The following is a 24,296-nucleotide window of genomic DNA, read 5'->3' as shown; positions in this document are numbered from 1 at the left end:
GGGCGGGGCCTGTAGAGTCATCGGATCTAGTTGCTGCATTTTCATTCCAAATAACGCGCCGTCTGTTTATTCAGCTATAACCAGACTCCATAAAATTGCCCATCTGTTACATCAAGATCCAGGCACCTGGACATGGTCAGGTTGGTTCTGGAATATAATTTCCGCATGGGGATGGAAAGTCCTGTCCTTTCTAGGTATAGCAGTAGCGATCATATTTAGCTGCTGCCTCTGTATACAATGTGGCCCTGCGATTTGCAGCATGTGTGCTACCTCTTGTATTCCTAGTCCCAAGCCCCGTTCTAAGTCCCGTTCCAAGATAATTCGAGACGAGCAAATGGTACTGTATGAAATGATAGACGGTATCATGAAAATTGATGTTTCCTGATGGAAACGTAGTGACAAGGAGGGAATGTGGAAAAGTAAATTTTGCCATGTTCTGTGTCCCTACGCCTCATCCATCATATGTTATGTGTGCATGACCAATATGCATATGTTATTCCCCATGTCCGATTAATGACGCAATTACAGTTGTGTCCACCTCTGGTATGTCATTTTCCAGTCCTCGTGAATACTACGAATAATCAGGCCTATGTAAGTAATGTTGCCACGTTTCTCAGTGTGCACGTTATTTCATTATAAAGTCCCCGTTTCCAGGCCTCAAAAGGGCCCGGACCACAGATTCAGCTCCTGTCTCCTGAAAGCCTCGCTGAGGAGCGATACAGCCCCCACCTGTATCCTCGACCCTTCACTTACTTCCTGCCTCGCAGTGCCCGGTGCAGCTTGGCTCTGCCTCTGAGTCTGCCAAAAGTATGTTATAGTTCCAGTTATCAGTTCAGTACTCCTCCTCTGCATTCCTAAGCTACTGAACTGCATCAATAGTTTCCGTCATTGTCTAGCCTTCTCGTCCCCATGTTAGAGAAATACTGTATTTAATGGTCATTTAGTATTCCTCATCACGCACTACATGTAGAATAATGCATGGTCCAGTCTTAGAATCAAGTTAGCCTCTCCCCTCATGACTTCTAGTTCATATCAACATGTTCCCTAAACATCAGATACCAGATAGGGTTTAGGTACATGTCGCTCCGACCCTCCAGACTCTAGTCTCTGCTCCTAACACAGAGTTCGTAGCCCCCAGCTTCTCCTAGTAACACGTCATTGCCAGTTTTCGCGCACCATTAGGTTAGAGGTCCCGGCTCCTTAGGTAGCCCCCTCCTATGTTTCCGCCCATTCATGACATATTCTGTTACGTTTTTCATCACATGTCTATGTATACTCCCAGTTACACCTCTTTTTACTGTTATCTTTCGCGACTGCTACGCGTCACGCCTTCTGCTCCACCCACTGCTACGCCTACTGCAATGTAATGCTATGTGTTCGCGCTATGTATATATGCCTGTGTTTTGTTATTGAATGTTAGCGCGCTCATCCCAGACCCAGCCCCCGCAGCTGCCGGGCCTTATTGTCCTATTCCCATGCAGGTTGTCCTGATCCTGTCCTTATGCTGTAATAAACCTGCAGAAACTCCTACTACCTCGAATCTTGACTCTTATTTATTGAGCTACCTGTTATGTTATAAATCTAGTCAAAAATAGGGTATTATTTATTTATTTACCACACTTTAGTTAAATGGCTTGATATCAAATGTTTGCCTCCTCTGTTTTTATGTTATGTTTCTTTTCTGCCATGTCTGTATCAATCACTACCTACTGTAATATTTTCCACCATATTGTAAAGCTCTTTTTCCTCCAGGACCATGATCGCATTTGCACTAAACAAAATCTCAGAAAATAATAACAGTTGAAAAAAGAAATCTGTGGTTAGCTCCAAAGATTACTAAATCACCTTTCCCAAGGCAATTCAGCCTTTTGTAGTCCAAAAATAAGGCAGCTTGCTTTCTTTTATGGTACAGAAGCCATCGTACTGAATTTCTCGCTGCCTAAGCCCTGACTATGGCAATATTTGTTTAAGCTCCAAGGGATTTTCCGTTCTGCCCACCTCGTTGACTCAAATGACTGGTGTGTAGGAAGGAGGTACCATACGGTATTCCCTTCCTCAGAGAAGTGTAAGGGATTGGGGGTTGTCAAGTCAGAGGTTCTTAGTATAAGGGTTGGTCGGAGGCCTGACTCTCGCTTATCCTTAGGGGTGAACTAGTGTTCATGTATGGTAGTTAGAGTTGATGGTAGCTGGGGGTGGCAGTTGTAGACTCAAGACTCTTGCATAAGAATTGATATGGCATTTCTCACCACATGAAATGCACCAATCTTGTTTGATAAAAGCTCCATTCCTCTTGCATGTGACATATCTTACAAGTATACCAAGGTAGAGACCTACCACTCATCTCTGAATATGCCCTCCTATGTGAGTTGTAACATGGTAGCAACCCACCTATATCTTGAAAAGATGAGTTCTAATGATCAACCAAGTTGGGATCCAGTATTGGGACAAAATATCAATATTGTCACATCGATGGAACGTGACTCCGCAGGTGATGCTGCCTTTCAGAGGCCCAAGTATTTTTTTGTCTGCTTAGTCAATCAATCAATCAATCAATCATGCCATTTGTATAGCGCACTACTCACCCGGGAGGGTCTCAAGGCGCTTGGGGGGAGGGGTATGCTACTGCTCGAACAGCCAGGTCTTGAGTTGTTTCCTGAAGGCGAGATGGTCCTGGGTCAGCCAAAGGTGGATGGGGAGGGAGTTCCAAGTCTTGGCAGCCAGGTAAGAGAAGGATCTTCCTCCGGCGGTGGCTCTTCGGATGCGTGGTACGGCTGCGAGGGCGAGGCTGGTGGACCGTAGCTGGCGGGTGGGCGTGTAGAAGGTCAGGCGGTCGTTGAGGTACTTGGGGCCCAGGTCGTGGAGAGACTTGTGTGCGTGGGTGAGGAGCCGGAACGTGATCCTCTTGTCGACGGGGAGCCAGTGCAGGTTCCTCAGGTGGCAGGAGATGTGGCTGCGTCGGGGGACATCCAGGATGAGTCGCGCGGAGGCGTTCTGGATGCGCTGGAGTCTTTTCTGTAGCTAGGCTGTGGTTCCGGCGTAGAGGGCGTTTTCCGTAGTCCCGTCGGCTGGTGACGAGTGCCTGGGTGACAGTCTTCCTGGTCTCGGTCGGGATCCAGCGGAAGATCTTGCGAAGCATACGCAGGGTGTTGAAGCACGATGAGGAGACGGTGTTGACTTGTCTGGTCATCGAGAGGGAGGGGTCCAGGATGAAGCCCAGGTTGCGTGCATGGTCGGTTGGCTTGGGTGCGGTGCCCAGGGCTGGGGGCCACCAGGAGTCGTCCCAGGCGGAGGGCGAAGATCCCAGGATGAGGACTTCCGTCTTGTCCGAGTTCAGTTTCAGGCGGCTGTCCTTCATCCACTCGGCGACGTCTTTCATCCCTTCGTGTAGGCAGGTTCTGGCGGTGTCGGGGTCTCTGGTGAGGGAGAGGATCAGCTGGGTGTCGTCGGCGTAAGAGATGATGTTGAGGTTGTGCTGGCGTGCGATGGCTGCGAGAGGTTTCATGTAGATGTTGAAGAGGGTGGGGCTGAGTGAAGATCCTTGCGGGACGCCACAGATGACTTCGGTGGCCTTGGAGCGAAACAGGGGGAGGCGGACTCTTTGTGTTCTTCCGGCTAGGAACGAGATGATCCACTCCAGTGCCTTCTCTTGGATACCGATGTTGCTGAGGCGCTGGACTAGGGTGCGGTGGCAGACCGTGTCGAACGCAGCGGAGAGGTCCAGGAGGATGAGGGCCACTGTTTCCCCCTTGTCGAGCAGGGTCCGGATGTCGTCGGTGGCTGCGATGAGGGCGGTCTCGGTGCTGTGGTTGGCTCTGAAGCCGGACTGCGAGGGGTCGAGGGATCCGTTCGTCTCGAGGAAGGCGGTCAGCTGTCTGTTGACGATCTTCTCGATGACTTTAGCAGGAAAAGGGAGGAGCGAGATGGGGCGGAAGTTTTTGAGATCGGTGAGGTCTTGTGACGGAGTGATGTCGTTGGTGCTGGTGCTGGGGTTGGAGAACTCCTTGATGATAGTGAAGAGCTCTTTGCTGTCGTGGGCGTTGTTGTCCAGTCGTTCCTTCAGGGATTTCTTCTTGGTGGTGCGGATGAGCTGGTGGTGCTTGCGGGTAGCGTGTTTGAGGGCGGTCATGTTGTCGGTCTTAACAAAAACATTGTCTTGGTACTAGTTGCTGGAGTCCTCACGTAAATTTAATTATGGCATCATAGCATGACTGAAGCTACCTGGCACTGACAGGTTGGGATTCCCTTTTACATTTGGGAACCTGTATGGTATTTCATACTGATATTTTTCTAGCCAGTATTTTGCTACATCCTTCTGAAAATTACCTGCTAGGGAAGAGTGCTGCTCCAGTGAAATTTCACCTGCCCTGTTGTGCTGTCCCCTTGAGTAAGATGTTAGAGGTAGGATATGGACATATGGCAAGATGTTGTAGCTCTCACACAGCCCATTATTCCAACTCCCTTATGTTTATATTAATACCTCAAAATGCATAACTTCCTGTTTATAGGAAACAAGTTTGACCGTTTGAGATTTAAGCCAATTAAGGTGTCCATAGTAGTAAGATATGGTTTTGCTTCAAAATTTAAGATCACTTTTTATTTCAAGACTTTGACTGTGATTATTCTTACAATACTTTGAACTTGTAGGGAATCGGGAATAAAAAGAAAGGAAAAGGAATAAAGAAAAATGTAGGACATGGGCATTCCCATAAGGTAAAAAAGAAGAGTTAAAGAAAGGCAAAAAAATAAAAAAAAGAGTGCAGGAAAAGAGAAGCAAGGGAGGTAAACCTGAAATGACATAAAATGAGTAAAGACTAAACAATGTAAAAAAAAGAAATGCATAGTGCAAAATCAGGAGGGTCATTACGATGGTGGAAGACCCGCCACCGCCAGCAGTTTCCCCTGCCACATTACGATGGTGGGGGGAATCGCTTTCAGACCGCAGCAGTCGCAAAGACCGCCCGACACGCTTCCGCCGCAGGCAATCTTTACAATTGCCTGGTGGAGCGGTCAGCATGTGTAAAATGGTGGCGGTGCCTAGCAGGCACCGTCCGACATAGTAAGATGCTGGCCGCAGCCATTGTGGGTTAACCGCCATGGAAAGGCTGGCAGGGATTGGTTTTGGGGGCCGTGGTGGGCCCCCCTTGAGCTGGGGTAGGTGGTTGTGCACTGCATTTCCCTGCACTGAGTGGCAGGCACCGCGTGGTGCCTGTCACGTAGTGCAGGGAAAGGCACTACATGCATTTTTACTATTGCAGCGGGTGCTGTAGCCAGCAGCACCCGCCACAATGGTAAACATACAAGATGCGATCGCCACCATGGCGGCCTCATCGTAATTTTACATGGGACTGCCGCGTTGCAGGCGGGCCTTCCCAGGCACCGCTAGGGTGGCGGGCGTACTCGAGTCCACCCGCCATCGTAATGAACCCCATGTAATTCCATTAGTTAGAAGAAATTTAACTACTTGAGAGACATCCTGCTGGATCAAAGATGTAGATGGTCCAAGAGTCTGTTCCAGAAGAGATGCTCCCTTCACAGAAAGAGATCAGTGGGCCGGTCGTAAGAGCAGTTTGCAGAAAATGAGGAGCGTCATCTAAAGAATGTACTTTTTTAAGCAATCAATTTGCTATATTGTGGACATAACGTCCTCCTTGCTTTTGTTTAATGTTAGGTGTGATTTTTCCTTATGCTTTTTCCCAAGTGGTGAGGTTAATCGTTAAAAATGCTGCTTTATAGACTCTAAATTGATGATCTTCACACGAAGTGTATTGACTATATTAAAACAAGACAGTTTTGAGTATTTGTTCTTTTCGTTAAGATTCATTGTGGGAAAGGAGGAAATTCCCTCACATTCCGTGTTGCCCGAAGCTGTGTATGCCAAGCCTGAAAAGAAGATAAAAGCAAATGAGGAGGTTTCAAGACGAATGAACGTCATCACTCTCACAAGGAAACTTCTGGATTCAGTGTGAGTATCTATTGTGATCTGGGTGCTGATGAGTGTGAGGATTGTCTATGTACACGAAGCTGTTTGCAGATGCATTCTATAAGGAGGATAATATTTGATCGCTTACATATGGATTCTATCACTGAGTAGGTTACCTATTAAATAAGAGTCATTGTCCTGAAAAGATTAAGTTAAGAATACTTTGTATTTTATAGATATTTTATGTTCACTTCCCTAGATTACAGTGGCACCATTCACCACAAATAATCTTTATTTGTCATGTTGATGATATTTGAGTCCTTATCCTCGAAAGATTAAGATACCTTGTATTTCATAGATATTTTTGTTCACTTCCATAGATTACAGTGTCATCATTTATTACAAATAATCTTCGTTACTTCTAGTCTAAGGCTATTTTGGATAGTCCTCTCCTTACTAACTATTCGCCAGAGTATGGGTTACAAACTCAGTTGTTACGTTCCTAGACCTTTTGATGAGGTGTTTTGCTCTGTCCTCGGGTCTTTCCAGCTTCGGTGAACCAGAGTGTGGAGATGAGAGGTAAAGTTACCCAAAGAATGTGTTAGTCCTAATGCTGACATTTGCCCCAAAGGATGCTTCTTTTGGCAGGCTGGATTTATTCACCTCACGGGTGGGCTTTCTGGATGTGGAAGAGGGCTCCAAATGGTTGTGTATAATACAATCTCATATCTTCCTCACACTACCTCCTCTCATCTCACAATGACACTGCCCCCTCACAGCCCTCCCTCACACACCCTATAACCTAAACTGCCTAGTAACACATATTACCTTTACATCCTCGAACTGGGTACAACTCCACCTCACACCCCCCAAAAAATAACCCTCCCACAACTCCCTCTCCTGCATGCTTTCTCTCACACCACTTTCTTGCTCTCACACACTAATCCAGTATTTATATTAGTTCACTTCATGTGTTTCGACACACTTTCAATACCATAACTTTCAAATAATACCAACACACACACACTCTCCTCCTCTTCTTTCACTATCTTCTACATGCACAACCGTGGCCTCTTTATACATCTGTAACATTCTCTCCCCGTCCATCTCTTTCTCACACACTATTTATACTACTTTGTCTACATTTCATTCACCACTTCATACACAAACTACGTATCCCTCTCATTCTTACTTTCTATCTATTTTATACACATGTCACCCCTATCTGTTTACCATACCACATATTTACAATACACAAACACACGACACCTCACACAATTACAACCCACACAATTCCTCAACTAACAATTCCAATTCAAACCACATAATTCCACTCCTAACAACATGCATCCACTCCACTACAAAGAACTAAAAATGAATTTAAAAAAATCATTTGCAACGCCCAAAACTCAAACTTTCACAAATGTAGACCGATTGCATTGCAAATGCTTGTTTTTTTGTGTAGGAAGGACGTCATGTGTTTCTTCATGACCAGATAAGGCTATTCACTAATCACACGTGCAAGTTCATTTGTGTTGCTTTGCTTTCTTGATAATATGTTCAATTTACAGCTTGTTTGTTCACACTATGAAGACTTGCAGGCACAAAAGCATTTTTACTTCTGAACAGAATATATTGGCCCGTTGTATCTACCATGCTATATTTTGCCGCGAATGCCTTTTAAGTTCATCTCCTACAAATCACTCTTCCTCTTTTGACTCGTTTTTAACGATTTTGTAACTTTATTCTTTGCCATCTCAGCTTAACTCTCAGTCAGTTCCTCAAAGGGGCCTTTGCTCGTATCTTCCATGTTGTTGTAGCCCGAGAGATTGCTTCACTGTGATAAATCTTTCTAGGACTGCTGGGATTAACAAATGCAGTCAGCCAGGACTGGCAGCAACACATAAAGATACACTTCCCCACTAGCAAAATGCAGACCTTGTTGCTTTGTCGCTGTTGTTCATGAAAAGCCAGACCTGTAGGCTTTCTTTTTTTTAATGGGCCGCGGGGGCTAATAGGAACGCTACAGCTCCTAAATGTAATGAAAGAGTTTTCAACTCCACCAGTTTGACATACTGTGGTTTCATTCGTAGATGCAAGCATGGGCCGCGGCACAGATGTTGCAAGCATTATGAAGATAATTGCATTTCTTATTGCATTAAGGTACGTTCTACAAAATACTTTTTTTTTTTTTAAATGACTGAATTAAATTGATATAAAAAAGGAAGGGATACAAACGAAAAAGTGACCTTATCCAAAAGTTCAATGCACAAGTTGCAAGTCTATTGGATAGCGGGCACATCTGTTAATTCCATGTTCTCTTGTATGTTGGTTTGAAAGCTGATAGGATGTCTGCTGACTTTACAGTCGAACTTGAAGCTTTATTGTGTACCTGCTGAGGGACTTCCTGCTTATTATTTTCAACTTTATTTGCCTTTTCAACATATTCAAGATAACAAAAAAATTTAATATCAGCTGGAAGGAGAGGGTCATTTTTTGGACTTGTGTGCTGCCCAAGGGGATAGAGCACAGCAGAGTCCAAGGTACAGGGGCTGGACCAGCACAACTATCTGGACATTTATGTCATTAAATTATATGCTTGTAGGTACTGTCCTTTTCACTGGGAACCATGTTTGACAGCTAACAGTAACTAAATGGCAAATCGATATAATGTTACCAATGTACGCTCAGCTATCTGGTAATATTCAACCTATTTGGTAGGAATTCAATTAAATTCTATGGCAGGCCACATAAATTAATGCTTATTTACGATTTTTTGTGAAACCGTTTGCAGTTTATAAGGGGCTGACTGAAAGCACAAAACCATATTCATTCATTTGCATCATAGCACTTTCACTCCTGTGTGAACTTTTTCAGACCCTTCAGGGCTATGACAGAGCATGCCAGAGGTGTACAGTGAGAGGGGAGAGAATGACATGACTGTTATAGCGAAATGGGGTACGGTGAGTGAGAGGCGAAAGGAAAAGAGATACACATGAGAAATAGAGTAAAGATGCAAAAGTGACTATAGAATTGAAGTCGTGAAATTACAAGGAGTGAAAATGCAGGGAGCTGTTGAGCAAAGATTATGTGATAAGTCGATAAGGCAGAGGAGCATAAAGAGAGAACATAGGAAAAGTGAATAATACTTCAGGGTTAAATTCAGTACGCTTTACCTGGCCACAGGTTAAGGGTAGCCTTAAGGGACAGAAAAGGGCTTTAGGGATCAGTGAATGGTACCATTAAGGGATAGTATGATTATTTTTTAGTGCTCAGGGGCAGGGAGCGTTAAAGGGAAGTAGGAGGATTTTAGAGTTCAGGGAAGAGTAACAGTAAGGGTTTTTAGGGCTCAAGAAAGGGTAATCTTATGGGGTAGTTAAGTCTTTTAGGGTTCAGTGATGGATAACACTAATGGTTAGTAAAGGGTTTTCTTGGTTCAAGGAAGGGTATCAATAAGGGTTTGAAGACGTTAGGGTATTCTTAAGGGGTAGTAAGGGGCTTTAGGGGGCAGGAAAGGGTAGGATTAAGTGGTAGTAAAAGGTTTTTGGGGTGCAGGGAAGGTGAGCCTTAAGAGGATTGTAGGGTTTAGGGAAAGGTAGCAAGGAGTTTTTCAGGGTTCAGGAAAGGGTATTGTTAAGAGGTAGTATGGGGTTCAGAATTCAGGGAATGGTAGCTGTAACAATTTTTGAGGTTTAGGGATGGATAGCATTAAGAGGTAGCAACACGTTTGTAGGGTTCAGAGAGGTTAGCTTGAGGTGATAGTAAAGGGTTTCCAGGGTTAGCCAGCCCTAAAAACCACAAGATCACCTAAGCCTTCACAGCATTGGCTTCTTGGGGTCCAGCTCTCCAAAGAGAGGCTCGTGAAGTGCAGCATGATTTTACACAGGCATGTTCTGTCACCTGTTTGAGCTTTACTGTCTGTGGGAACTTTCCACACAGAAAAGCACACCTTTAAATCTTATGACTGTACACATGTATACATATGTGTAGAGTGTCAGTTTGATTTAAAGTATGAAACTTATATTTATTTAACTTTATATAATAGCACTAATCGAATAACAATATTTAATAATTGAACACAAAGCACTGATATTTGGTGGTAATTGGAAAAGAGAAAGCTGTAGCCTAACAGCCTCTTGAACTCCAAATATGCAACCCTAGATTAAAATGTCCCTTTGTGATCCTCAGCTTATTACTTTACTTCACTATCTATCATATAGCCTTATAGCTCGCCGTATAGGGCTATACCGGCTATTAAAGACCCTCTCCAGTCCGGCGAGGGCCTTTACAAGGGAGAGGGACTTTAATAGCCGGTATAGCCCAGCTACGAAGGGCTATAAGGCTATTAGAACATTTTGCCACTAGAGGGCAGAATGTTCTAACAAAAAAGAACAAAGCCTCATGGGAGCGTGAGGGGATTGGAATCCCCTCGGGCTCCCTGAAGCCTTTGTTCACAGCCAGAGTTGTGAACAAAGAAACATTGGAATGTTGGAGCAGCCATTATAATCCCGGAACATTCCATTGTTTTCAATGGAGCTCCCAACATTCCAATGTTCTAATAATATTCCTTAACCACCTAGTTTGAGAGCACAATTCAGTACAGGATCTGCCCTCTACAAGAACCTCACTTATGTTTGTTTGGCTAATGTAAATTAATCTTGTTTCACGCTTAGGGCCGGATTATGATGGCGATCGGTCAGACCGCCGACTGCCATCACATCGGCCAGGAGACCACCCACAATGAGTCAACGGTCCCACCCATTCAATTTGGATAAGATGACAAGTGTTTTTCTTATGACTGCAGCATGTGCACTGGGTTTGGAGACAGGTTGGTTATGAAGACAAAAGGGAGGCAGGACTAGGTGTGAGCTATGTCTGCCAATGACAGGGTAGGTTTCCTTTTAAGTTATTTAGGCTCCTGATGGCCATCCTGTCAGGGAAAGGTGAACCTTTGACTCAGCTGTGGGAGCCACTTCACACCTAATTGAGCTGTCATTCAGCTCCTGTGTGACAGTGAACATTGGAAGAAAGGCACATTTGACTCAGGGAGAAAAAGAATAATTTTCCAAATAGTAATATAAAATAGCACTTGACCATTACGTTTTCAATTACTATTAAAATAAGTCCTTAAATAATTTTTTGAGCTACTCCCAAACTTAAGTATCATTGGATGTTATAATGTACCCCAGTGCTTTCCTATGGTAGAGTCATCCTTGCCACTGTGAAGAAGCGTTGGCAAATGCAATAGGTTTCCCCTATGTGATTAGTAATAACTTAATTTGTTTTTTAAGTTTTAGCTTGGTGAGCAGTTGTGCAAAATAAGTTCAAGAAACCCTTTCTTCCTAGTACACTGACCCCTTGACTGCCGGATTCAGGTCTCAATCGTAATTTTCAGGAAAGTCTCCCGTAGGGTGAAGTAGACCCCCAAGTGCAGTTCTTGCCGATTACCTAGATCGTAGCATATCATCTGAAAGTTAAGTTGTAATGATCAAATGATGTAAAGTGTGATCCGTCATGTTTGTGGCACCGGAAATGTTGTAGTCAGTTCATCAAGAGAATGTCTCTCGGCAAGGGCATGCTTGTAATGGAACATGTCTCTAGAAAGAGGCAGGCGCATGTGCATTGAGTCTCCGGAACCGTTGGAAACATTGATTAGCAGTCTTGAGTCATGTGGAGGCATAGAGGCTGATGGGTGTGCTAGTCGTGGGTGGGCCGGCAGAATGTAGCGATCCCCTTTTATAGACTAAGAAAGAAAAAATGAAGCGGATGTTGTAGTTGGTATGGCAAAAGTGGACGACATACCTTTGCTGCATTAAAGGCATTGGCCAAAGGAATGAAGAACAAAGGATAATCAAAGGGAGAGGAGGCACATGGGGCTGGTGGGAGTTGTAGTAAGGAGCGGGCCAAGATAAGATAACGTTGCCGCTTTACAGTCTAAAAAGGAAGAACTCAGTGAATGTAGTAGCTGGGTTCTTACAAATGAGAAGTACGGCTCTGCTGCACTAGAGACATTGGCCAAAGTGAACAAGGAAGAACAAAACTATCTATACATATGATGATGGATTTGGAATGAACCTTCAGGATGACCCAGACCTTTTGAGGACCAGCACAGCGCAAGTGCTGTGCAGGCAAAACGTAAATAAAAGTTCAACAAGCAGGGAATTAAAAAAAGTACTTGGGCAACAGGACACTGATGAGAGAAACACATAATGAACAACAGGAAATAGTAGGCTACATCCAATAGAAACAGAAGAAAAGTAAGTGGCAAGCACACACACCGTTGAAAAGTAAGGGCGGGATGTAAGCCCCTTTTCAAATTTATATTAAATACAATAGATTTCACAAGCACAGCGGAAACGTAAAATTTACGTTAGATGTCTTACACAGCCAGGACATGGAAAACATAAAATATCCATGTCCTACTTTCTAAATACTGTGTACGCTGCCTTAAGGGCATATAAGGCCTAGCTTAGGGTAGAGTATTAAAAAGGAATATCAAGGCCTGGCAAGTGATTTTATAGATAGAATTTGTAGAATTAAGTGTTTTAAAATTGTCTACCCAGGCTGCAGTGTCAGGCCTGGTGACATGCTTTACATTGTCACTTTACTGTTGGCACAAAAATGTGTTGCAGTCCACTAGTGACATTTGACTTACAGGCCCCTGGGTACAATATACATGGGATGTATATGTAAGTTGAATATGCCAATCAGGAGTGTAGCTCATTTATACATGTTATAAGGGTCAAAGCACATGCACAGGGGCCTGGATAGCAGATAAAAAATCTCCAGCGTCCATTCAGAACAAATGAGGGTAACCATACAAAAAGAGGCATTTGCCGGCACTTTCCTTAACTCTTTTTTTCTTGCCTTTTGTCTTCTCGCTCCTTTTTCTCCCCTAAGCCTGTCTCAGACTTTTTCCAGCCTTTAATACTTCTGCTTCCTTTTCCCCCTCTGAATCATTTTTCGACAGTCTAAAAAAGAAAGAAGGCTAAAAGCAAAATTATGTTTTTTGGTCCCACAAAAGCACACATTGCCACAGTAGTCCCAGGTACTTCAGATAATTACTTTGTGTGTGGATGTTCTCCCTTGCAAAAGTGCCAAATGCAGTCACTCACAGTGAAGTCCACCAATGGCTGAAACGGACTGACTCATTGCTCCAGGCTGTATGCTGCAGTGGGCAGAAGAAATCTGTGAATGATTCAATAATGGATGAAGAGGTCTGGATAAAAGCCCTTATATATAATTATACTATATATATAGTTTTCGTAATTTCAAAATATATTGTCTAATGCTAGGTGAAAAATAGATAATCCCACTCATTTAATCTGAAACAAGTTTGTTTCATGTAGTTCATTTAAATAGTCTGTAGCAGTCATGTGAAAGTACAGCTGGAACATAAACGTGATCTAAAGGCACTGATCTAACAAGCAGCTCTTAACTGTGATGATCAGTGTCTAGTGGTAGAACGAGAATCTGGATGGCCTATATTCCCAACCCCAAACCCTCGAGTATCCTGTTCTTAAGCTACCTTTAATAAAGCTCTAAACTGCCTCCTCTTTGAGAGAGTTTGCTTGCTGGACCCTCATGATGCCGCCTCATTACGCACGATATCTTGGATGTACATACCCTCTCGTAGGTCCAACCATTTTTGCTTCGTTGCACATTCTGTTTATATTTCTTTGCAAACAAATTAAATACTGAATAGACTTAATTGTGATATAATGCACTATACAAATTACTCTGTAAAGTACTTGGATTTCTGCTGGGGCCTGGTTTGCACCAAACAAAACTACAAACAAATGGAACAAATTATAATAATTGTGCCTTTATGGCAGGAACTATATCATGTAGAAAACACTAAAGGTGATGGAAGGAATGCTTGCAATAAGTCTAACCACTGGCAATCGATCAGGGTAGCATCCCAACCCATTGTTCTCTATATGTCCAGTTCAGGCTTCTAGTCTTTCGGGACACCGAGACACATCAAATGAGTGGAATTCTAATAGTCAGTGCTTAATTTGTAAAATAATAAGTGCCAGTGCTCTGACCAGGAGGCCACTGCAGCTTGCACCACACATTGCCCCGTTATCGGTGCCAATGACAACTACTAACAATCTCTCTCGCCTGCAAGTACGACAGTTATTCCAGGTCCCCAAAGCTAAAGTAATGGCTGGAGAGGTAGGTATTATTTTTTATTTAAATCTTTATTTCGGCAAAAGTAGCCATAAAAGACACATAAATATACATACACGAATTGAAAGAGTTTAAATTCCAATTAACAATTCATAAAAAACATGCATAAGCATTTTTTCATTAAAAAAGGGTCAACAAAAATATATCATTTAGCATGATTGAATTTAGCAGCAGAAATGCACACTGAGTGTACCTCTTTGGACAATGTATCATAATTGCTCAGAGCATTTGACCCAATTTTTTTCGAATAAAAAAAACTGAAGTTAAAAACCTGCTAATACTGAACACAATAAACTGGTCAGAATTTGTTTTAACAATCCTATATGCAGTATGACAACTTCTAGTTCCTAGGAGAGCACACATGGGTTTTAGCCATTTTTTCCGTGCTTTTGTGTAAGCGTTACATACAAAAAGCATGTGAATTTCATTCTCCAGACAGGAAACAGAGCACATAGGACATATTCTGCTGTTGCCAGTTATACATTCAGCATTTTTCTTTGCCCATCGCTCAAGGTTAGAAGTTAACATAAGAATCCCGTATCTAAATTTCAGGTAAAGGGTCTTAGCCACAGAAGGCTCAATTTCATCCAGAAATGTTTCAAAACTAGGTTCAGTTTTAAACAATAAAAATTCATTGATTAAAGTACCAGTTCTACTCTCATATACAACCTTGTTATTCATATAGGACCAAAAAACTCTCTTCACCATGGTTTTTGCATATGGTGGCAGGTTCTCCGGGTGTTCCCAAAAGGAATGCAACCCCAGCAGTCTAAACCATTTTTTTACGTGCCCATACCATGGGATGGAATTAAAAGTGTCGAGGTTTAGTACCTCTTTGAGACAGTTCCTATAATCCAACAATTCTGGGGTGGACCAAACTCTAATCCAGAACATCAAGGGTCTTAGAATTGTAAAATGATCAGTTCGTTTAAAATTTAGGTCAAATTGTAGTGGGATTAAGGGGGTGCTAGTAGGAACTCTTACAATAGATCTCATGAATTTATTGTCCATACCTTGGAAACACTCTCTGGCCCAGGGACCCCATATTTCAGCCCCATATAGAGTGGCAGATTGGATTTTAAATTTGAACAGTTCAAGAGCAGGTGTAGCACTCTTGCTTACACTAGCATTCAATTTACTCATGATGGGTTTTACATTTTGAGCATATACCACCCTACTCTTCTCAAGTTGGGCCTTCCATGTTAACTTTGAGTCAATTACCACCCCCAAGTAAGAAAAGTTGTCAACGACCCCAAGCGTTTGTCCATTAAGAGTTAAAATCCCTCTATCTGGTCTGCTAGGGTTTAATGCCATACATTTAGTTTTGCTAGTGTTTATTTCCAGGCCTTTTTTTTCACAGTAACCACTGAATGAGTTTAAGAGTATCTGGAGACCCCTCTTAGTCTGGGAGATGAGGATGGTATCATCTGCGAAGAGCAGCGCAGGCACTCTCTCTCCATTCAGCTGGGGTGAATCGTTGTTACAGGCATTTAAATATTCAGGAATATCATTAACAAATATGGAAAATAGAGTGGGGGCCAGGACACAACCCTGGCGAACACCGCGCTCGATTGGAATATCGCGGGACAGTTCGCCATTTGGTCCCCATCTAATGTTGGCATGGTTTCTAGCATGTAATTCAATTATCTGGCTTAACAAGCACCCTGGCATCCCGGCTTTGTTTAAGGAACTCCAGAGCAATTTTCTAGGAACGAGATCAAATGCAGCTCTAAGATCAACAAACGCTACATACAAATGACCCTTCCTAACATGTACGTACTTCCAGTAAATACAACAGAATCTGAAGACCTGGTCTAGTGTACTGATCTTGGACCTAAAGCCTGCCTGAAATTTAGTAAATATTTTTGACTCCTCCAGCCAATCATTCATTCTATATAATAAGTGTTTGGCATAGAGTTTCTGCAGGGTGTCCATTAAGCTGATAGGTCTATAATTAGAGGGATCAAATTTACTACCCTTTTTAAAAATTAAAAAATTTAGCACAACTTCTGCTGCGCGCCAGCTTTCAGGAAAAGAGCAATCAATAGATAAAACATTAAATAAATAATTAATATAAGGAGCCCAGACTTCGGTTGCATGTTTGTAAAGGTCACCAGGTATTTTGTCCGGGCCTGGGGCTTTACTGCTTTTTACTGCTTTTTAGGTCGTTAATTGCCTTCGTGGTTTCTTCCAAGGTGAAATCAAGGCATTCAGGGGGGGGGAATCAAGGCATTCAGGGGGGGGATGTCAAGGCATTCAGGAGGTAGGTATTAGTATTTTGCAATGTAGATTGTATTCATAAACAACCGTTGTTCTGCTCATCTCTAAATTAGATGAGCAGTGCCACCATGCGGCAGTGTCAGAAGTGTGGTAATGACAATTAAGTGCCCGTGCCAAGCACCAGAAACCACCGGCTAAAATTAACCACTGACCAGACTAATGGAATGTACTTATTTCCAAAGCAACATTCTTTGTGGTATCTAACAAAGGCATATAAATACCTTCGCTTGTACCTACAGTACTTGGAATGGCTCTGCAGGCAGCCATTCCAAGTACTGCAGAATTTGCACCAGATAATTTTCCCCCAGGGATATATGTACCTTGTTTCTGTATTTCCTTGGAGCAAAATTCGCATCTGACTTTCGCATCTCGCATGTCGGAATATGGGACCAAAAATGTGAACGCTGGTTTACCTGTTCCAAGATGCAAGAGCCTGAATCTTATGGTTTTTCTGCTGCACAAATTTCTCCTAGCTTTACCTGGAGAAATTTGTGTTGGCAAGAGCCATCAGGAGTAGCAGACTTTGCGCCCAACTCATCATAATGCCGATTCAGGTGCAAAACTAGAGTGTCAATTCTGATGGTACCTGCACAGGGAAGAAGAGTGGAGGGGGAAAACAGTGCAAGGGGAAGGACAGACCCACAAAGAGGATAAAATGTGTCTGAAGGGTGTAGGACCATCTCTGGATTGCACTCCTGGGACTTTTGCTGACCTCGGTCTTTAAAATTTGTAGCACTGACACTCCACCTGTTAGTGGGACATTAGAGGTTAGACTTGCCGTGGACCCCGAAGGAAAGTGGTCTCTTTGTATTTTGCTGGACTGGTCATGTTGTGTGTTTTCCAACAGTGGGTACCACAGACTCCTGCTGAATACTCGGACACCGTGCAAGTGACTAAGAAGCAATGGTGGTTGGGAGTATTGAAAGGTAGAGTAGTCTGATTTGAGCCCCGTGGAAGACCCCAGATCAGGAGACTTCCAGAACTTGACAGGAAGGCAAGTCCCAGCAGCCACAATCAGCATCTGGTAAAGAAGAGAAAGTAGCAGTGCCAAAGGCTGTAAAGCAGGCACCAGGAAATCAACATCGAAATTTAGGGTGTCAGGAGGCCCCACAAGTGCACTTATGTTGAATGGAGTGCACCTACATAAGCAGAGAAGAAACCCTGTGCCTAACCATGCACTGTGGACAGAAATTGTCAGAATTACAATAGCAATTACTCTGCCTCATGAGCCATCAGTCTAAAACTAAAGACCCCATGAAGAGTCCTGTGCCCAAAGCGCCCAGAGCGCCGTCATGCTCACTTACCCATGCTCAGGAAGGAGAAAGCGGCCAACCTGCAGCTTCACTGCCCACTTGCCAAGTGGAGCACAGAAGTCATTCTTTTTGGTGGAGAGAGTCCTTGAAATTAGGCATGTTTTAGACACAGCCAAAGGGTAACAAGCACTGGCAAAACCAATAGTCTGGTGTTGTCCGCCAACTTGTTGACAATTCTTGTTTGGTCATGGTTTTTGCAAATTTTGTTGGTTCAGGAGGCTGCCAGGCCCTCGTCAATCGAAATAAGAAATTGGCTAAAGGCAAAATAGTGCTGATGTAAAAAAAAAAACACACACATTGCCATGGAGTACCTTTGGCCTGAAAGAGATTTGGAGGTATCGTTTGTGGGTTTGCTTCTAGCTTCTTACTATACACTGTTGTCTTCATTTCAAAAGTTAAATGTTCACTTCCAACATCTGATATAACTTGAGGACACAAATGAGAATCCAGACAGGAAAAACAAAGCCTTTAAAACCTTCTGAGGATGTTAAATTGGGTAATCAGTTAAAAATATTATTATTTCTATTTTCTTTAATAATAGTTTTTTCTAATCCTAACATCTACACTTAAAAAACTGTTCTGTGATTACTCTAAAATAAAAAAAGTCAGCATGAAAGTAAGTACTGGACCGCAGTGGAAACGAGGAGCCCCTTACCTTCTATCCTCCTTCGAGATACAACTCATTGACCTGGCATTGAAGCCTTACTATTCTTTTGTAACATACAGCGAGTTAAGCACAAAGTCAATGCTCCCATAATAGACACAGATACCACACCTTCCCCTCTGGTGAAAGCCTTGAAAAAGCCCCAGGCCTACACGTCACTAGGGGGTGAGACAAATGTTGGCTGGGACCTCCAGGTATTGTGTACACAAGATCCAAATAAAAGAACTTAACTATGAACCTACATATCCAATTTTTTTCACCTCTACCAAATTATTGAAAATGTTTACAACACTTTAATATTAATCAACTAAATTCTTGTCTTAAAATAGTGATAGCAGCCACACTCTTTCCTTTCTCTCTAAAGTGAACTGTGGGAAGAGCGCCATACCTAAGAGCTCATATGGTTTGTTTTTTCTACTATTTGAGGTAATTCCTAGAATTACGTCCCCAGGAGGCCACATGCTGCACCCTACACTAGGACAAAGATTCTGTTAGCATAAGTTACTTACTTGATGACATTTATGGGTAGGCAAATTCTGTTTCCTTCCTGTACATCTTTCTTGTGCCCCCCTCTCCTGAAATTTCATATAGTAAAATGACATGCTGATCTGTGGTGTAGGGCATTGGTTCTGGTAGGTGAGGAGGTCAAATGCTGGGGAACTGACATCCAAGAATACATTCGTTTTTAGAGGTTGTGTGACGGAACCCCGCGGGCATTTGCCCCGCTGGAGACGTTACCACACACTACTTTAGCACGCAAGTTGTTACAATGATTTGCTTTAGGGGGTTCTGGACTTTGGAATAGTATAAATTACTATTGCAACTACAGTCTACGCAACAGTAGGAAAGGTGTTGGACTTAGAAATCCAACACCAGTCCAACAACGCGTCCCCCCACAGCAAGTCGTTGTCACGACTTGCATGCTAAAGTATCGTGTGGTAATGTTGCATGCCGGGTACCAAGCTCGTTGTAAAGGCTTGTCGTTGTAAAGACTGCATGATAAATGTTTCTTATTTTTTGAGTATATACAGTGCTGTGAGATGCCTGAAAGAGTGAGAATGACAGGATTTTACAATTCGGCTAGAAGCTTGGGGATAAATCAAATGATGGAACGTGTAGGAATTCAAAAACATGCATTAGACAACCAGGAGTGTCTCTCTTAACCCCTTCCATGCTGCCGTCGGCCATTGGCCGACGGCAGCACTACCTGCCCAGTGCTGCCGTCGGCCAATGGCTGACGCAGCCCCGCCCGTTTTGCGGAAGTGCCGCACTTCCGCAAAATCGCGGGCGCGTGAAACGGGTTAAGTGATTGATTAGTTCTGTTTGTTGAAATTGGTAACATCACTGCTTCATATGAAACAAATATCAATTCAAAATATTGAGTCAAAATAAAAAATTTGAGTAGGTTTGAAAATTTACAAATATATTTGTTGGATTTCTCTGCATTTGTCTTTTGTACTTCACCTACATCTTAAAGAATGAGAATGATCTGACACCTATTCGAAACGTTCCCTCAAGTTCAATGGCACATTATTTAGACCTTTTCTTTCCATGTCTCTTTTGTAGGGCTTCATTCGTATGTTTAGTGTGGGTTATCTCATCCAGTGTTGCCTTCGGATCCCATCTGCGTTCAGACATCTGTTTACAAAGCCTTCACGACTACTATCACTGTTCTACAACAAGGAGAACTTCCAGCTTGGGGCTTTTCTTGGATCTTTTGTCAGTATTTATAAGGTATGATTTGCGAAGTGTAATAGGTAAAATCATTTTCCCTATGAAGTAGAGGTGCTGCTCAACAAAATGCACAAGTAGAAACATTGACATGGATTCATCATGGTACAAAAACATTTATTTTATTTGGTCTCCTCAATTAGTGAAAGCACACCTCAGAGTAGTCACCTGCCAGCCCAGCTTCCGTCTAAGGTACTGGACTCAGCACATTCACAGCTATCAGAATTATAGCCTCTACTTTACAGAGGAATGACTTTTATCCATTTTAGTCCTTCTAACGTTAGTTACTTTAGACACTATTCAGCAGGGCACCTCCTTCACTTTTGGTAACAACAGCGTTATCGGGTTTGTTACTGCCGTAGGCTAAATCTTTTCTTTTAATAAAGGAATAGCTACTTCTATCGGAGCCATTCAACTTTAGGTCCTTCTGTGTGTCCTTGGGCCAAGTCGGCTTTCGCTTCATGTTGGTTCCCCCAGACTCCTTGCACAGTTGCAACCAGGAGTAGCTTCAAACTGAGTGGGATGTGCAATAATAGTGTATCCTCTGCTTGCATAGTTCCCCATGGGGTGGCAGTCTGATTGCTGGCTCATCTGTGACATGCACTTACTATATCTCACAAGGGTCTTTTTGCCTGGGCACCTGCATCTATAACATGGTGCAGGCTATGGGCCAAAGCTATTCTCTCCATTCTCATGGGTCCGTCCCTGGGTGCTAATGAGGGTATCTTTTTTTACTAGTGCGTTCCCTAACTTTGTGCCTTGACTTTGCAATTCAGACCTTTCAAATGTTTTTGGACTCATCCGTGATTGTAATGTGCCTTGGAAGTGTCAAACGATTCAAATACCCGTTGCTGTCCGGTGCAGCCCAGCAGTAGATTGTGCATACATAATTGGCCTGCATCGAAAATACTCTACTGTCGGATGGTCCTCTACGTAAAAAGTGCTCCCTAGGATACCATTGGTTCTTACTGTACTTGTATGCACAATCACGCACTTTTGACCTCAGATGATATTGGAAGAGGTAGCCTTCCTAGTTCTAGAGGCTTAAGGTGTTGTGGCACACGAAGATACAACCAAGCACTCCCACTGGATACAACCAAGCTGCGCTCCCTGATATATCTAAGTGCTCTAGGCCACTCCCAGCATGCTTGTGAATTATACTTCAAAGGTGTTTGGACCCCAGTATCCCATCTCCCAAAGCCTTCCCATGTAGAACGCGAGGTGCATACCCCCATGGGATTTTGTCTTATCCAAGCATCTATAGTGTGTGTTCATGGTTATTGAATTACTGAAGGTTTTGCTGTGCCTCTACTGTGATGTTTGGTATTTCTTCCATGGCTAAGCTAACACTGCCATCGAGAAGGTTGTATTAGTCACAGTCTGTTTCCTAACGTCCTAGGAAATATGGAGCTCAGGACCAGCACTCATCCTCCCCCAAAAGCAGAAGGTACATGGAGTCCCCTGAATCTTTCCAATTTGTATGTGTTTTTTTGAGTTCTCCACTTCTGACTAGTGTGCTTCCAGCAGACGAACTCAAATCACTTGATATTTCTAACAATAGGTTTAGAAGCCCCATTCTCCATCAGGACATATGCAAAGTACCTCTAAGGGATAGATGCCATAAAACAATTCTTAGAGAAGTGTAGAAGCACCATGTGCAACAGAATGATAGCCAGCAATGTGACAATTTATTTCAAAATCGGATAGCAAAGATCACAAATACAGTCGCAGTAAGGTCTGTAAAAACATATTCTGCTGTACGGTGTTATCGTGATTTTGAGTTCTTGACATCTGTTCTTGCATGTGCTCATTGTTAGTATTTGTACTGTATATCTAACAAAAAGTGGTATTTTCACCAGGGTACAAGCTGTTTGCTGCGCTGGGTGCGAAACCTGGATGACGAGCTCCATGCTTTATTAGCAGGTAAGTCAGTGCTTGAACCTGCAGTTACTCACATGCATTTGATTAGTAAAGTATACAGGGTCTTTCGAGACAGACTTTTAATCACTTCAGAAAGATCTCAGCCATTGAACGGCTCATACATTGATGGTTGCTAAAAAATTCTCTTCAGCGCATAAAAAATTGATTTTTTTTTAGTTTCCTATAAAATTGTATCAGACCAAAGTTTATTTTGTTTCACACAAATTGAGAACACTGTTCGTTATATACATGTGCTATCCTCGTATGTTCTTTGAGTGCAGAATGCACAAGTGGCTGTGTAAGAGAAGCAAGCCTGCAGACATTGAGGTCCTCAGTGTTGTTGGATTTAACTTCTCCAGTGTAGTAATGATTTTTCTACTATTATAAAACAATACTTTTTCTAAAATATTTCTACTACTATAGAAGCAAACTACAACATTTTGAAACTTTGGGTTTCACAGAAGTTGTCACTTTTTGCAGATTCCATGTCTGACACCCATAGTCATGAGCACATTGTTAACGAGGAAGCAAAAGCCAGTGGGAGTGTATTCACTTGCCAGTAAACTCTTCTTTTCTGAAGGATTTCAAATTAAACCGGGACACCTGTACCTCGAGTACTGTCACTAGTCTGAGATGGTAGACCCCCAGTTGGTAATATTGTTCAAAGATACTGAAAGACGTTTTGGCAAATTCCAGAAGCACCACAGAATGTTTCTTGATTTTGATTGTAGCTTTAAAAGGTATCTCTTAAGGTTAGCTCAGCAGATTTGTTGTTAGTTTGGAGGACCATGTACCACTGCACTCTGCAGTTTCTGTAGTTTCAGGAGAACTTCCACATGCAAGGCATTGCTGCAATCATATTTAGCTTCAATTTTTTGTTCTTTCCACCACAGTCATTTGACTCCCACCTAAAAGGGGCCAGAGAGACTGGAATAAGGTTTGTATTAAGTGGAGCTTTTGGTGACGTCTGCCATTGGTCCTTCTTGGGATGTTGAGGGTCAAAGGTCCATCATAATTCTTTTTAACACTGGAAAATTGTTAATAACTGACTCACACAGGGTGAGCTATAAATAGGTCAGCTCTGTTTGCTCCCCACCAACTTCTTACCCCCCCATTTAAGATATAAGAAAGTTTTGATCACTCATTCTTTGATTATCAGAAAGATTGAGTTCAGTTGTCAGGATCAGTACTGTGATCATCAGACACCTTTGTCGTTAACAGTGTTGCAGGCGTATCAGTGACTCCTACACAGTACGCTCTGCAGGTGGTGCAATAGTTTAGTGTATATTTGTAGAGCTGTAATTGGTCTTAGCCAAGTTCGAGGAGATTTACTGAAAGCAAATGTGGAATGTTGTTTTTTTCTGGAAAAGTTGACCTTATTCAACACTTTGTTCATCAATTCCAGATGTGTTTAGATAATGACATGGCTTTGAGTGTATAATACCTCGGTTGAGTCCAACTAATTCTCTAGATTAATATCCTGGTTTTCAGCCTTTTTTAGTAATTCTGATCTCACATCTCGAGGGGCAATTTCAATAACCTTCACTAGTCAAACACCAGCCATGTTTTCTTACACTGGACACCTCCATTCGTTTTTCTGCTGTTTTGCAGGGTCTATACTATGATTTTCTCAAGAATTTTGAACAGGAAAGGTAGTTTCATGTTGCACAATAAGTAGAGAATTGTGAGTGTTTAAGTGAGAAAATGTTAAGCAGCGGGATCGGACTTCACTGTTTCAGACCCTCTGGAGATGTTAATGCTAGCCCTAAATAGTAAACAAAGATTACCCTTGCATTGACAGCCGAGGCCAGTAATCTCTCAGATTGCGCAGGCTCTGTGGGCAAAGATTGTGCCATGAATGTGAAGTTTTTAGTGCACTATATTATATGGCTGTGGGCCCTTATCGTCAAGTACACTTGCAAATACCATCTTGGGTCCAGTCAGGCTTGTTTACTTAACCATAGCTCAACCCTGGGTAGCTGTGGCTGCCAGCAGTAGGTTTTGGCAAAGGAACTTACTGTAAAGCATTTAACAGCACCAAACAACGAAATGATAAACTCACGCACCAAGAAAGAGGCACAACAACAATTCATAAAAATAGGGCATACTTTTATGAATTTTTAGAGCCCTTTTTCATTAAAATCCACCGGAGGGTTCCGGAGTTACAGATTTCTGATCAAATAAATACTTTTAAATGCAGCTGCAAACAAGAATTGGACAACAAAAACTTTCAAACTTTTGAAACAGTTAGTTTGGCAACTCCGGCCTGGCTTGG

The 24,296-nt window shown here is 42.7% G+C and overlaps 1 protein-coding gene across 2 annotated transcripts in view; it reads left to right on the top strand.

Moving 5' to 3' along the window:
* Nucleotides 1–24,296, top strand: part of TMEM135 (transmembrane protein 135) — a 1,123,835-nt gene that overhangs the window by 1,038,608 nt on the left and 60,931 nt on the right. For both annotated transcript variants that reach the window (XM_078658433.1, XM_078658434.1), the window contains exons 8-11: nt 5,816–5,962; nt 8,014–8,083; nt 19,937–20,104; nt 21,961–22,024. In XM_078658433.1, coding sequence (XP_078514559.1) covers nt 5,816–5,962; nt 8,014–8,083; nt 19,937–20,104; nt 21,961–22,024 — 449 coding nt within the window. The remainder of the gene's footprint in view (nt 1–5,815; nt 5,963–8,013; nt 8,084–19,936; nt 20,105–21,960; nt 22,025–24,296) is intronic.

Source organism: Lissotriton helveticus, chromosome 8 (genome assembly GCF_964261635.1).
Source record: "Lissotriton helveticus chromosome 8, aLisHel1.1, whole genome shotgun sequence".
In the NCBI taxonomy this organism is placed as follows: domain Eukaryota; kingdom Metazoa; phylum Chordata; class Amphibia; order Caudata; family Salamandridae; genus Lissotriton; species Lissotriton helveticus.
Note: the sequence above shows the minus strand (reverse complement) of the source record. Positions and strands in the feature narration are given on the sequence as shown.